Genomic DNA, 13637 nt, shown 5'->3' on the forward strand with positions numbered 1-13637 from the left:
AACACTGCTGAAAACAAACCACTTTTAGTTCCATAAAAAGCCACATTTGTAATATAGATGTAGAATGAATATGAAGAAAAAAAAGCAATAAAACATTCTTCACACTCCTACATATCTATTACAAACATGAAAAACTGGATCTGCTATGGCATCACTCAAAAAAAAGGACTTTTAAAGCACCTTTATTTATTAATTAATTAATTTATTAATTATGTGGTGTATTTAAGAGCCAATACTGGGAAACGCTGCTCTAGTGCATTAAAAAAGGGCGTGTCCTCTGTGATTAAAGACAGATCAGATCCAGCTGCTTAGAAAATAATATAATCTAACATGAAGCACAATTTAGAGTTTGCATTCAATCAAATACTTAAAGAAAATAAGATACCATTTTAGCATTTCAGCTTTAAACAGTATTATTCAATTTCTGCAAAAAACAGCCAAGACTACAGGGTTAAAGATGACCTCACAGGGCAGCAGACAGCCTCCTAGACCCATAGCCTTCCAAAGGCTGATTTATCTAGTACCATACTAACTCCATACGCTATGCTATGCTATGCTATACTAGGCTAAGCCTATCCCTGAGTGCTTCCCTCAAGGCTCATCTGGCCGGCTATCTCCTGCAGCATAAACAGCAGAGGGACTCCCAGGCTCACAAGCTCATAAAAGAAGGCATAGTCCTCCTGACGCTCTCTGAGGTGTTCCCCTACAGCCCGGGCCGCCCCATGCATCCGGCGGGCGAGCCAGCGGGGCGTACTGCTCAGACCGCGGCCCACATGCAGTGGCCACTGCAGGCTTTTCCTAAGGAGGAAACTCAGGGTACCTGAAGGCTGGCTGTGAAGGCTGCTAGTGGCTGAGTAACCATCGCTACCATCAACTAAGGACACACTGCCTCCAGGGAGCTGCAGGAAAAGGAAATAAAAACAGAGGATAAATAAATAGAATGGATGCATTGAGATAAATGGAGTGAGAAGTGAGCAAAATGAGAGCATAAAGTAGCAAGTTCCAAGCAAAGCACTGGAATTTACCTCTTTCTTTCTACTTCTATGGCTGGTCTTCCGCTGTGCAAAGTGGAGCTTGCAGTAAAACGTGCCTAAAAAAAAAAAAAAAAAAAAAAAAGCAGCATAAAACACACAGCAGTTCTAACTGCAGCAAAAGATGACATTCTGTTATTTCCTGTATATTTTTTTGGTCAGATATCTTTTTTTTCCTCCCCATTCAGAATTCAAACAATCGGAAAATGGCACGGTACTCACTGAAATTAAATTGTATTGACTACTAAAATATTAATAAATAAAATATTAATATAATAAATATTAATAAAGACATCAATTGAAAACGGGTAAAATATGATAATATAAACTGTACCAGTCTCATGCTATGTTTTATATTTTATTTAAAATTGCTACTGAAGTCATCCAGACAATGAAGAAACACAAACACAATTTTTTTATCTTCTTAATTTCTTAAAATATTTTTATCTTTACTAGTTTAGTAGTTCTGGTCATAATATGGATTAGAACATCAGTTTCACTCAGATTTCCTCTGGATGGATAGATTTATCTGGATAGCGTTAATTATTATTATTTTTTGAACGATGAGAAGTCGTAAAGAAAGAAAGCTGAAATGAAACAGGAGTAACGAGGCTATTTTTAAAATTTAAGGAGTAGAAAGTTCAGATAATTGTGTGAAAACGTAAAAATCGTCTGAATTATAATTACTCTAGTAAATTTCTACTTAAGTGAGTTAATGAAGTATTTGTACTTAGATACTTGACATCTCTGTTACCAAAATCACCAACAGTCTTTATGTAATTTTTTTTTATCACTCTTGTTAAAATAAGAAACTAAATGGGCGTACCCTGGTCAGAGTCGAAGGCATGTCCTCCCAGCCTCAGGGTGGCGCTGCATACATCACAGCGGAAACACTCGCGGTGAAAAAAATATCCCTCAGCACTCAGTCGCTCCATCACGTACACGCGCTTCTTACAGAAGTGACAGATGTCACTGCCACCCACGCCTGGAGCAAACTCTCTTCGTACGTTAGCCTGTCAAGGAAGCACAAACAGGACACTATAAAGACAGGAACAGTGTTTAAACAGACCGGGGGGTTCAGGGTGTTGTTGTCCTTACACACATGATGCTGGAACCAGAGTGTGAACAAGGAAAGCCAAGTCCAACCCACAACTGTACAATCTTAGAAATTTAGTGTTCATTTCTTAACCTGTCCATTGTGAGACGCGGTTAGCCATATTACTGACAAAGCAGGCAGTATTCCCACAGAGTAAATCAGGTGAAATCAAGCCCAAAACTCAAACAGGCATGCTCCCCAGAGGATTACCACAGCTCCTCACCCAATTAGACCTTAACGATTGCTGGTAAGCTTAAAAGCTATTTAGGCTGCCAGACGAAAAACAATGCATGGGAATTGTGTAGTGCTGTAATGTATATTACACAATCAACCACATAAAACCAGATTATGACAAATGGCAAGAACACTTAGGTTTGGTTTAGATTAAACATGCAAGGTAGCTGTTGCAAGCTATTAAGAATTAAAGCTGAATTATCCAGTTAATTCAGTGTGTTTACCGATCCAGCATCTTGGGCCCTTCTGGCTTCTGTCTGTAGACAAAGATTTAAATGAAATAAATACATCTGAACATAGATTTAACCCCCCTATCTCCTTTCAGTGGAAAAAGTAAGATGCAAATGTGCTGTTCCCACATCCATACTTCCAAACTGGATTTATTTAGGTAAACCAATGACTGTAGAAAAACATGGACACTGTGATTCCATTCCTTTCTGTTCAACAGAAATGAAATCAAATGTCTGCAATTTTGTTGAACATGCAATCGAAGTCTGAGCAGTAAAGACCAAAGGTAAATTTTGGTGGACCAAGCATCTCAGACCACCTTTATTGAGTGAACAGAGCAGCCTAAAAGACAAGAATCTTTTTCCCATATTTCTTTTACAGCAGCTTAATAAGCATAATGTTTATAATTAAACAATTTTCATCTCTGTTTGGTCAAATTGCCACTGAGAAGAACCAAATCCACCATAAAAGTTAAAATGGAATTTGCATTCAGTCAAGACAGAAAAAAGTAAAATGTGACCAACGCACTGACTGAGACCAGGCACAAATATCTCTGGTACTAGCTTATTTAAAAGCAGACCATTGCTAGCTGGCTGGCTAACAGCTAAGAAGCCAACAGACTTCACACAAAAAAAAATTAAAACAACAACAACAACAAAAAAAAACATATATAGTGCTTTTTAGAGATTGTCTGATTATGTGATCAACAGAACATCAACTGTAGGATTAGCTAGCTGCTGGTCGTGTCCACTACAACTCAGCTACTCCATGTAATGCAGACAGTCTGTTCAGCCAAAGATGCCCAACACTTTATTTTTATTATAGCAGAATATAGTTTTTAGGTTTTTTGGGAGAAAAAAAAACGTAGCACAGAGAGAAAACTAACTAATAGAACAGACCACGGCACTAGAGATTATAAGACTATTAGAGGAGATAAATGAAATGTGAGATGAGGCACTATCCATACTTTTCTACAGTCACTGAGGCAAACAAATGTCCTAAAAACAATAAACAGAACAGAAAAACAACTCATGACATGACCCAGGAGCAAATATCAACCAATGACTATCCCTTTATAAGAATAATCAAATGACCCGCCACAAGCAGCTAAACCAAACAATAAGCTCTTGAAATCTGCCCGACAGATCTTTGTAAACTGGGGCAAGAACATCAATTTTGCCCCGGGTGCAGTTGAGGCTGCTTACCAGCGAGAGGGTGACTGGGTTGTTGGGTCTGTGATCGGTTTCGTAAAGGATGGCCAGAGCAGCAGCTTTAACACCTATAGCAGAGGAGACCTTTCCAACTGTCCTCTAACCCAGAATGAGGAGAAGGATGAAGGAGGAGGAATGGAGGAGGAAGAAGGCAGAAACAGAAGACTAGATAATGGACAATAGGAAATGGACAGATGGAAAACAAGGGTATGGAATGAGATAAACAGTGTTTCTGCGTGCCACAAAAGTGTTAAAAAACTGTTATTCCTCAAAGTTCCTTTACTCCTGAAAAACAAACACATCATGCGTGTCCTAAAAAGGAGTGGCATGCCTGCAAAAACATCTGGGACTGACAAAGTGCGCCAGAAAATTAGCTTCCCATGAAAATGTTTTGGCACAGTAAGGTCCACCATAAGGTCAGTTAAGGTGGATAAGGAGTGAATTAAAATTAGAAAGAAACAGAAGGAAAAGTAAACGTAACGTTACTTTAAAATTGCTAAATGTGTGATGTGGATTATTTCATTTTAAATTTAATCAAATCAAAAAGTTGCAAAAATAGTTGCACCCAGAAGGAAGTGTTAAATTGCAATTCTATATATGAATTGCAATACTCTCATTCCTTTCAGTTGATTCCTTCTGAATACAACTACTTATAATGTGTATGTGTGTATTATTTTTATTACCATGTGCTAATAAAACCATGCACAGTCATGCCAAACCTCTAATAAATATTTATATAAATACCTGCTTAGAAGGATCAAGATTCTCTATGCGTTTGATTTCCGATCTATCTGTATTCCTTTGGTGATCGTTCTGCTGTGATTCTGAATCTTCATTACACTATAAAATCAACAGGAACAGCACTCTTATGCCTCTTATGGGTTTTATTCCCCTAATCTAGTTATACATTATATACAGCTCAGGGGGAAAAAAAAAACACTTAAAAATTACGATTTTCTTAGATTTTACCAAACTGAAAACCTCTGGAATATAATTAAGAGGAAGATGGATGATCACAAGCCATCAAACCAAGCTGAACTGCGTGAATGTTTGCACCAGGAGTAAAGGCATAAAGTTATCCAATAGCAGTGTGTAAGACTGGTGGAGGAGAACATGATGCAAAGATGCATGAACTGATTAAATTCTTGGCATTAGACATGGTTCCAATATGTTCAAGTTTATCTGCTCCAGAGAGTTTATCTGGTTCTATTCTATTGGCAACACTTCTCTACAGAGACTAGGTAAGCTCTATGTGTGCATTTGCATATCTGTAATTCTGAATATAGCTGAATTCTGTGAAGTCCAAAACTAGGCTTAATCCCTGTTTAGGAAACTAAACCGTGGTGTATTTTTAGGTCTAAGTGACTAAAACGGCACACGGACCGCCATCAGCGTTCCAGCGAAAACTTCTGCAGAAGATACCACAGTCCCTCTGGACGTGATCCACAGAGATTTATTTGGCCACATACACACCCAGTTAATTGAAGCACTCATGTACATCAGCACCATCAGTGTAATTACATCAATGCAAGCTCCATTTCACACCGTGGGCCATACATGGGCCACTGGGGTTTCAATGATTGTGGTTTGGGAGGAGGACTGACCAAACCCACACCCCATTCAAAAAGAGGAGAATTAAGGGAAATTTAGTTTACCCAATCCCAAGTCTGTTGTGCCTGAGCTTTTATTTCTACCATACAGATGAAACACAGCATGCTCAGTTAAAATAAGCAATAATATCTGTATAATAACTAGATAATGAATAGTTGGGCATTCCTCCTTTTTGTAGGACACTGTTTGTTTGGAAAATAGAAAATAGCAATTTTACCAAAGGGGGGAAAAAACCCATAACTTTCAAGTCAGTGTAAAAAGAAGTGATTTACCCACTATTTAGGAAACTTTGCTACAAAGTAAAGAACAACTGCAAGGTTCACATTATGCCCAAATGGGACAAACTGACGCAGTGTATGTACTTTTCTGGGTATTAAAATTTTTCCAAAACTCCAAAAATCCAGGCATAGAAATTGCTATGTTCAAATCCCATGACTTTTACAGATTTTTCATGACCGTACAGACCCTGGTAATAAGTCTTACAAATAAAAAAAACTAAAAATATTGGTCTCAACAGCAGTAATATCAATAAAACTGGATGTAACACACTCCTTTAACTTCTCACTGAGAGTCTGCTGTTACCTGCTTCTGTGGAGGTGGAGGAGGAGGAGGGGAGAGCAGACAGGAAAGAGCAGAACACGCAGGGAGAGAGTGGACTGACAGAGGTTTAGGAGGAGGAGAAGGAGCAGGAGGAGCAGGAGAGGATCCATCTACCTACAAATTGAAGTAATGGAAAAAAGAAAGACTGAGAAACATCCATCTATATCAGAAGTAGGGACATGGTTCATGTACAGTACACTGATCAAGCATCCATGCAGAAACTGGAATGAGGTAAGTACTGGCAGAAATCCAGTCAACATCATAACTACAGATCAGCTAAAATCAGGGGGTTTAGTGCCCCTTTAAGATCCAGGTGCAATCCTTTGTTTTGCTCAAGCAGAGCTTCCACTGTGATTCTCCAGGAGTTATTGCTGACATTATTCACCGCCTGTAGCATTGAGTAGTGTCTTAAGGTAAGGCTAATGACTCTGCAGAGCTGTCTATAGTAGTAGTAGTAGTAGTAGTAGTAGTAGTAGTAGTAGTAGTAGTAGTAGTAGTAGTAGTAATGGAAGCTTCTAGAGTTTAGGTCTTTGTGAGCCAGCACCTTGGTATTAAAGCAATCCTAAAGGACGTAATGAGAAATTAGTTCTTGAAGGTACTCAGATGCAAGCCTGTATTAAAGGGTTTATATGCCAATAAGAGAATTCTATATTCTAAGTACATTTCTTTTTCTCTTAATGTGTTTTAATGAGTTTATTGTGTTGTTAATCTCTTGACTTGCATTGCATTTGGGCAAAACCACTGGAACACCAACTAAAACTATAATTCTAGTAATTGTATTGAGGTGATGATTCACAAACAGAAACCAAAACTCAAAGAAAACAAACAGTGACCATGTTAGTCATCATGCTTGCAAACAAAACTCTCATCAGTCTGGCTAGATGTGAAACACGACAGGCTGAGGAGATTCAATAACACGACCCGTCTCCAACTTTCACCTGAGGCTGTTTCCCAGTAAAGAGGGAGCTCAGCACCTCTGCTCTCTCCCTTATACTCTTTCGGCTGAACTCTCGAGCACTTTGAGTCTGGGCTTTCTTCTGCAGGCAGTCAGAAAGACAAAGGGAAGGTAAACGAAAGAAAAAGTGTGACAGGAGTAAAATAGAAGGACTGATTATTCCTGACTGAGGCTACATATTTCAACCATGCAGTGTTGGGCCACACTAAGCTGCTGATGCTAAACACTTTTTGAGGGAAATAGTAATATTCAGCAACTAGTTTAGACAGCTACATTTCAGATTAATTAAAGCAGCATTATATGGTATTTTATGACTTTAAATAGCAGCTTAACTTTGATTGTGAAATCCTACTAATTGCATTATGAAATGCTGGTAAAGCAGGCAGTAAAATGCAGTAATTTTGCATAACAGAGTCAATATTTGTGTACGATCCTGTAATATTACTCTATGATGGCTCAATATCATTCAGCTTGTCCAGAAAGTCACGTGTATAGCATGTCCTTTAAATATGGCACAAAGTGTAAACTGCATTATATGACTCCTGAATCCAGGAGCAAGAATTGCTAATTGTCACATGCTGTGGATGACCAATTCACCTGATTCATTTGGTCTTCCACTTGCTGTAGCCGTGAGAACATGCCTCCCAGAGCAGCTGTGGAGGTGTGCAGAGTTTCTGAAGCACTAGAAACCAGTGAGTGCTCTCTGGACTCAAGGAGATGGCTCAGAGACACCAGCTGAGGAGCCAAAATGGGACTGCGTGGAGAACTGGGTCGAGGTTCAGGAGTTTGACAGTTAGAGTGGGGTTCAGGGGTTTTAGGGCAGGACCAAGTTTCTGTGGAATTGCAGCTGAGCAGGAGGTCTGGTGTTTGATAACCAGCATGATCGTCTAGGTGGTCAAAAAATGACTGGGTGTGCTGGTGAGGATGCTGGTTCTCCACACTGCCATGTTTGTAGCCAGGCTGCAGTTGAGACTCTAGGAGTCTTAAGTAGGGGGAGGGCTGGAAATGGGCACAAAGATGGGTATAGATGCAAAGCAGGAAAGGAAGAAAAGAAAGAAAAGGCAGGAAAGGTAGGAAACAACTGATGGGCTATGGTGTGTCACTTACAAAAAACAAAATCACCTACATATCATTTTCCCTAATAAAACGATTAATGCATGCAGGTGTATGTATGTACACTAGTCATTTTGTGTATGTGTGTATAAAGTGGTGATGGTTTAAAGCTGTTTATTGCATGGGTTAAGCCTACCTGCCACTTTGGCTTGGGTGGTGGAGAAGGGGGTGAGGGCTTAGGTTTAGCAAAGCGAGGGTTTTCCGTCATATCCAGAGTAACAAGCTTTTCCATAGAGGAGTTTAGCTCTAAATCTGACTGGTTAAAGAACCACAAGAAGGAAACAAAAGATTAAGAGTAGAAGAAATGGAGATTAAGAAAGAGAGACAAAGAGACACATTGGGGTTCCTTAATTCTGCTGTCTATCTGAGCACTATAACCAGTGGTGAAAGAAGTACGCAAGTCCCATACATAAGTAAAAGTAAAAATACTGCAGTTAGAAAATGCTTGAGTAAAAGCTGAAACAGTTTACTTTTTTGCTTGAGCAAAATAATGCAGGTGCGTGCACAAAAATATATTTATACAAAACAGCTTCTTATTCCTTGATTTTAAACAGTCCTAATATGTTTTCTATGCAAATGACCTACCAGCTCCATTCATTTTCTTTTGCACGTTCAAGTCTAGGGGTAGGGTGTATGATTCTTGTTGGGCGTAAAGGGGAGGGTTTTGTGTTAGAGCTACATGACCCTTCAAAGTGAGATTTTTCAGAGGGACACTTTTTAATCATTACGATAACCACTATATTGCCATAGTTTAATGTGTAATGTCAATGTTTTATAGTCAATTTCTTCATAACAAGCATACAAAAATGCTAGTAGTTCATCTCAATACCTAGCTATATTTCCTTTTTGACTTGTGTGGAACAGAACTGCTGTGTTTTTTATGTAGAGTTTGTGTCAGTGTGATAGTAAGAGGTTATCAGTCACATTAAACAGTTAAACTGATTACAATAGATCATTTTGAGAAGATTTAAAATCAGATTACAGAACTGAAGATCAGCCAAGTTAGTTTTTTCACACATGATTTTAAAATAATAAGTACAGCACAAGTAATTAGCATGATAAAAAAAACTGTGTGATCTAAAAAATAAAGTAACAGGTCTGTTGAACATGTATAGGGTATAAAGTACAGATGTTTCTCCAACTGTAGGAGGAATTGACAAACACTGAATATATAAGAAGTATCTGTACTTATGCTTTGTAACAGTGCCAGAGGTGGCAAATCATGAACCTGATTCAGCTAATGAAGGATTTAATCTATGTTAGAAGAAGGATCACTGCAGTACTCTAAACATTGCAATACCCTGTATAAAAGACAAACTAAGTGAGTCAACTGAGATTCCTGAAGGTCATATATGGGGCACTTCACTGCTGTGTTTGACCCAAATCCTATAATCCCCCAACAGGAGGTCAAGCAACCTCACATGACCACTGCTAATCTCAGGGTTCAAGATACCATAACAAACACTGTTTGGCCTGGGTTAGAGATTTAATGAGAACTAAGAGCCTACTAAGAACTACTGTTACTAGTCTATAACTTATTAAAAGTTCCCTAACTGACCACTTCACACACCAACAAAACCAGTTCAATAGCATAACAGTTTTTTTTCCAATAGACAAACACGAGTCACAAAACAGCTGTGGATCAGCCCACATTCCAGTCATGACTGAACATCAAGTGCACAGCTCCCATTTGGTCGAGGCTATAGAACTTCACAGCAAGACCTCCAAAAAAAAATCTAAAATCACACACATGACCCATGTTTAATGAAATAAACAGTTATTTCCAGTACATGATCACATACATACAGTTCTTATGGGGTCAATCAATCACTGTGCAGACATTAATCTGAGAATTAAACCTTTTAACAGGAGCTTTAATTCCTGCATATAGAATATACTGTAAAACACTCCTTAGGAATGGCTTTGAGCACAAAGCATGCAGTAGACTCTTAAAGCTCACCTTCCGTCGTTTTTTCTTTCATTTTAAAATGTCTAGTTGTGGTCTCTAGTATGAATGAATGACATGTGAGCCGTTTTTGTAAAAAAAAAGTGCTCAGGTGTCTCTGTATAGCTCTTTTTTAATGGACAGTTTTAGGGGTATGTCCAAAATGACCGGATTCCAGCTTTGCTCATGAATATTCATACATGCAAACAGCATGCAAATATCTCTCCTCTGATTGGCTAGGAGCACTGCGACGCCCCTCCGCCGCTCTGCCGCTCACTGCCTCCCACCTCCTAACTGATGAGCGGTGATGTTGCGTCGCTTCAGCTCCGACTCTGGGAGTTTCTCGAGCCAAGGTGGGCTGGTCTGTGAGTTTCTGCCTACGTAGGCAGAAAGATAATTCAAAATTCACCCGTTTTTCGGAGGGGGGGAGGGGGGATTTCTTTGCTTAGCTCCTGCAGACAATGGGGGCTGCAAAACAGTTTAATGTGCAGGTGTACACATTCAACTCGGAGAGACCTACTGTATTCCACAAAAAACAAGAAAAATCGGATTTTCGCGGAAGGTGAGCTTTAAGCAGAAGGTGAGTGTAGGACAGAACTGGTGGATTTGCGAGGTCTTTAAGAAATCCCACTACACAAAGACAGGCATTCAAACAGGATTAAAGCAACAGTTAAAAGAGATTCATGCTTCTCATTCCTTTGCCTGAAGGTAGAACTAAGGAACATCTATTCAACAACCACTGACTTAGAAACAGCTGCTCAACATCTACTGCAGAGTTTAGATTCTCTACATAGATTTCCAATCACTTTCCTCAGGCCCTGTCGGGTCAGGCTCAAGAAAATGGTCTGTGACATAGGCCTACGTTTGTTTAATTCCTTTTTTTTATATAAAGCGATGCCATAATAACCACAATATAGCAAAGTAACAAATCACATTGTGATTACAAAAAAAAAAATAATAAATTGCGCAACTTAGAAATGTTATAAAATCACACAGCACTGGCAGGCACAGTGCACACACACGCAAGCTTCTCCACTTGTCCACATTGGTTTATACCAGACACTTTCCGGCATAAACAAATATAAGCATAAACACATCTTCATCAAGAGCACATGTGGACAGTATAAACCAGCCTTTACACTTGACCTACAGCCTTGTATCTAACAGTGCTCTTTAATAATAGGCCTGTACTTCTTCTGTGTTGCACTGTTCATTAACATCATTCTGAACCGATTTCACTCATTTAACACCTCCGAATTGTATTTAAAAATGCCAGTTTTAATGATCTAATTACTAAATTTCTTGGGCCTGATCTAAGTTCCAACCTACTGTACAAAAACTGGCTCAAGAGAAGTTCCTTAATAATTACTGACTCAAACTCTACAAATTCAGCTACTATTAAGCTACCCATCAACCCCTGACTCAGGGAAAGTTCCTAAAGACAGTCTTAAAATCTACAAATTCAGATATATTTCAGCTACTTATCAACCCCTGACTCAGGAACTGTTCCTCAATACGGAGTCAATATCTATAAATTCAGCTATAATTCAGCAACTGATGACTCAGAAACAAATTCAGCCACTCATCCACCCCTGAATCATGAATAGTACCTCAATAAAATACTGACTCAAAATCTACAAATTCAGCTACAATTCAGCTACTCATCAAACCCTGACTCAGGAACTATTTAGGCACTGATTCAGAATCTGTTGAAGAACTGACTCAGAAACAGTTACCTGTCGACGTAGGGCACAGCTGGGGGCGTTCTCCTCAAACTTGGCCAGAAGCTGAGTTGCCATAGAGCGCACCTTATTCTCCTTCTGCTCCAGGCCCTCCCCTGCAGTTAAGGCATCCCGGCCAGACAGCTGTAATAAATACAGATAAAATGATTAGCAGAACCCGGATATCATGCAAGAAACATCAAGATATAAAAACGTCACAACGAATGGATGAATGGAAAATACATAAAAAAACAAATTCCAAAACATTACACTGATTTTTATTGGAAGTTAGGAATATATTTATGTTGCCTTCTCTTGTGTAAAGCTCTTGTGAATTTTGTGTAACAGCACAAACAAACTGCATAAACTATGCATAAGCACACCTCTTCTAGGTAGTTGTAGCCTTTCCGTCTTTTCTTGTTCGGGTCATTGTCGTCCAACTTCTTATCATCCTTTAAAAACAACAAAACATGCCCTTGTTTTATTACTGGTACAGATGGGAAATGGGACCAGAACACAGTCTGCTGGTTCATGCATAGTATGGCACACAACTGAATGACATAAATACACTCAAAGGCCTGTGAAAAAAAGAAGCAGTGTAGTGCTTGTTTAGAAAAACAAGGAGAACATACCTTTGGAACTCGTTTCCTGGGCTGTGATACGTTCATTAAGTTGTAAACAGAGTTAGTGGACTTTGATGAATAGTCCTCATTGTTCTCGTCTGTCTGTCTTGGCGCACCTGCAAGAAAAGAGCATATGCTAAACGTCTGGTGTACAGTCTACTGTAGATAATTCAATAGTAGTGCTTTAATTATGGGTGGATATTCAAGACAATGCTAACTGTCTATACATATACAGCTCTGGAAAAAATAAAGAGAGCACTTCAGTTTTGGAATCAGTTTTGGAATCAGTTTCTCTGATTTTGCTATTTATAGGTTTATGTTGGAGTAAAACGAACATTGTTGTTTTATTCTATAAACTACAGACAACAAATTAAAGAATATAAAGCATGTATTTGCAAAAAATGAGAAATGGCTGAAATAACAAAAAAAGATGAAGAGCTTTCAGACCTCAAATAATGCAAACAAAACAAGTTCATAATCATAAAGATTTAAGAGTTAATATTTGGTGAAATAACCCTGGTTTTTAATCACACTGTTTATGCATCTTGGCATGTTCTCCTCCACCAGTCTTACACACTGCTTTTGGATAACTTTATGCCTTTACTCCTGGTGCAAAAATTCAAGCAGTTCAGCTTGGTTTGATTGCTGTGATTATCCATCTTCCTCTTGATTATATTCCAGAGGTTTTCAATTTGGTAAAATCAAAATAAAATAATTTTTAAGTGGTCGTTTCCCCCCCCCCCCCAAGAGCTGTACATGTATATCAAGACATATATATTACAGACTGCATTTGCACAGAGTTGGGTTGTGAAAATAATAATATAAACCCTGCCCACCGTCAGTGAATGACAGAGCTAGAATTTGCCCACAAACTAATTTTTGTTTGATTTGATCAGTGGAATAAACCTTGAAGATAGCCACCTTGTTTAAATGTTAAGTCAATGGCCAAAGCTTGTTCATGGGTAAACTGCAACTCTGCCATCAACTAATTTGTGTTATATTTGTATATTGGTGCCTGGAAACCCCCAATCTTGTTCAACTGTGCACTACCTGCTGTGCAGTCTGACTCGAATATGTAGCACTGTTCATATGTAATGCATCTGAAGCCATTTTAACAGTGTGAAATTTTCAGGTCTTGCAAAACAAGTTAAAAGCCTTTGCCTTCAAGGTGAGATCCTGTGTCACTGGGTGTGATGTTGCACAAAAACATGTAATTTAATCCTCTTCTCCAGATGAAAAACATAAATCAGAGCTTATGGCTCAGTGTAA

The 13637-nt window shown here is 38.8% G+C and overlaps 1 protein-coding gene across 16 annotated transcripts in view; it reads right to left on the reverse strand.

Annotated features, from left to right (window-relative positions):
- mical2b (microtubule associated monooxygenase, calponin and LIM domain containing 2b) overlaps positions 1–13637 on the reverse strand; it is a 71135-nt gene that overhangs the window by 23732 nt on the left and 33766 nt on the right. For 6 of the 16 annotated variants that reach the window (XM_022683797.2, XM_049484254.1, XM_049484264.1 and 3 more), the window contains exons 14-26: positions 12378–12484; positions 12129–12197; positions 11761–11889; positions 8216–8335; positions 7564–7965; positions 6950–7048; positions 5994–6125; positions 4545–4640; positions 3795–3899; positions 2586–2618; positions 1858–2044; positions 1026–1090; positions 821–899 (exon numbers count right to left, since the gene is read on the reverse strand). In XM_022683797.2, the coding sequence (XP_022539518.2) occupies positions 821–899; positions 1026–1090; positions 1858–2044; positions 2586–2618; positions 3795–3899; positions 4545–4640; positions 5994–6125; positions 6950–7048; positions 7564–7965; positions 8216–8335; positions 11761–11889; positions 12129–12197; positions 12378–12484 (1623 nt within the window). Of the gene's footprint in view, positions 1–820; positions 900–1025; positions 1091–1857; positions 2045–2585; positions 2619–3794; positions 3900–4544; positions 4641–5993; positions 6126–6949; positions 7049–7563; positions 7966–8215; positions 8336–11760; positions 11890–12128; positions 12198–12377; positions 12485–13637 lie in introns of those variants that run through there. The other 10 variants (XM_022683800.2, XM_049484259.1, XM_022683798.2 and 7 more) reach the window with 9 other exon arrangements.

Source organism: Astyanax mexicanus, chromosome 10, assembly GCF_023375975.1.
Source record: "Astyanax mexicanus isolate ESR-SI-001 chromosome 10, AstMex3_surface, whole genome shotgun sequence".
Taxonomy (NCBI): domain Eukaryota; kingdom Metazoa; phylum Chordata; class Actinopteri; order Characiformes; family Acestrorhamphidae; genus Astyanax; species Astyanax mexicanus.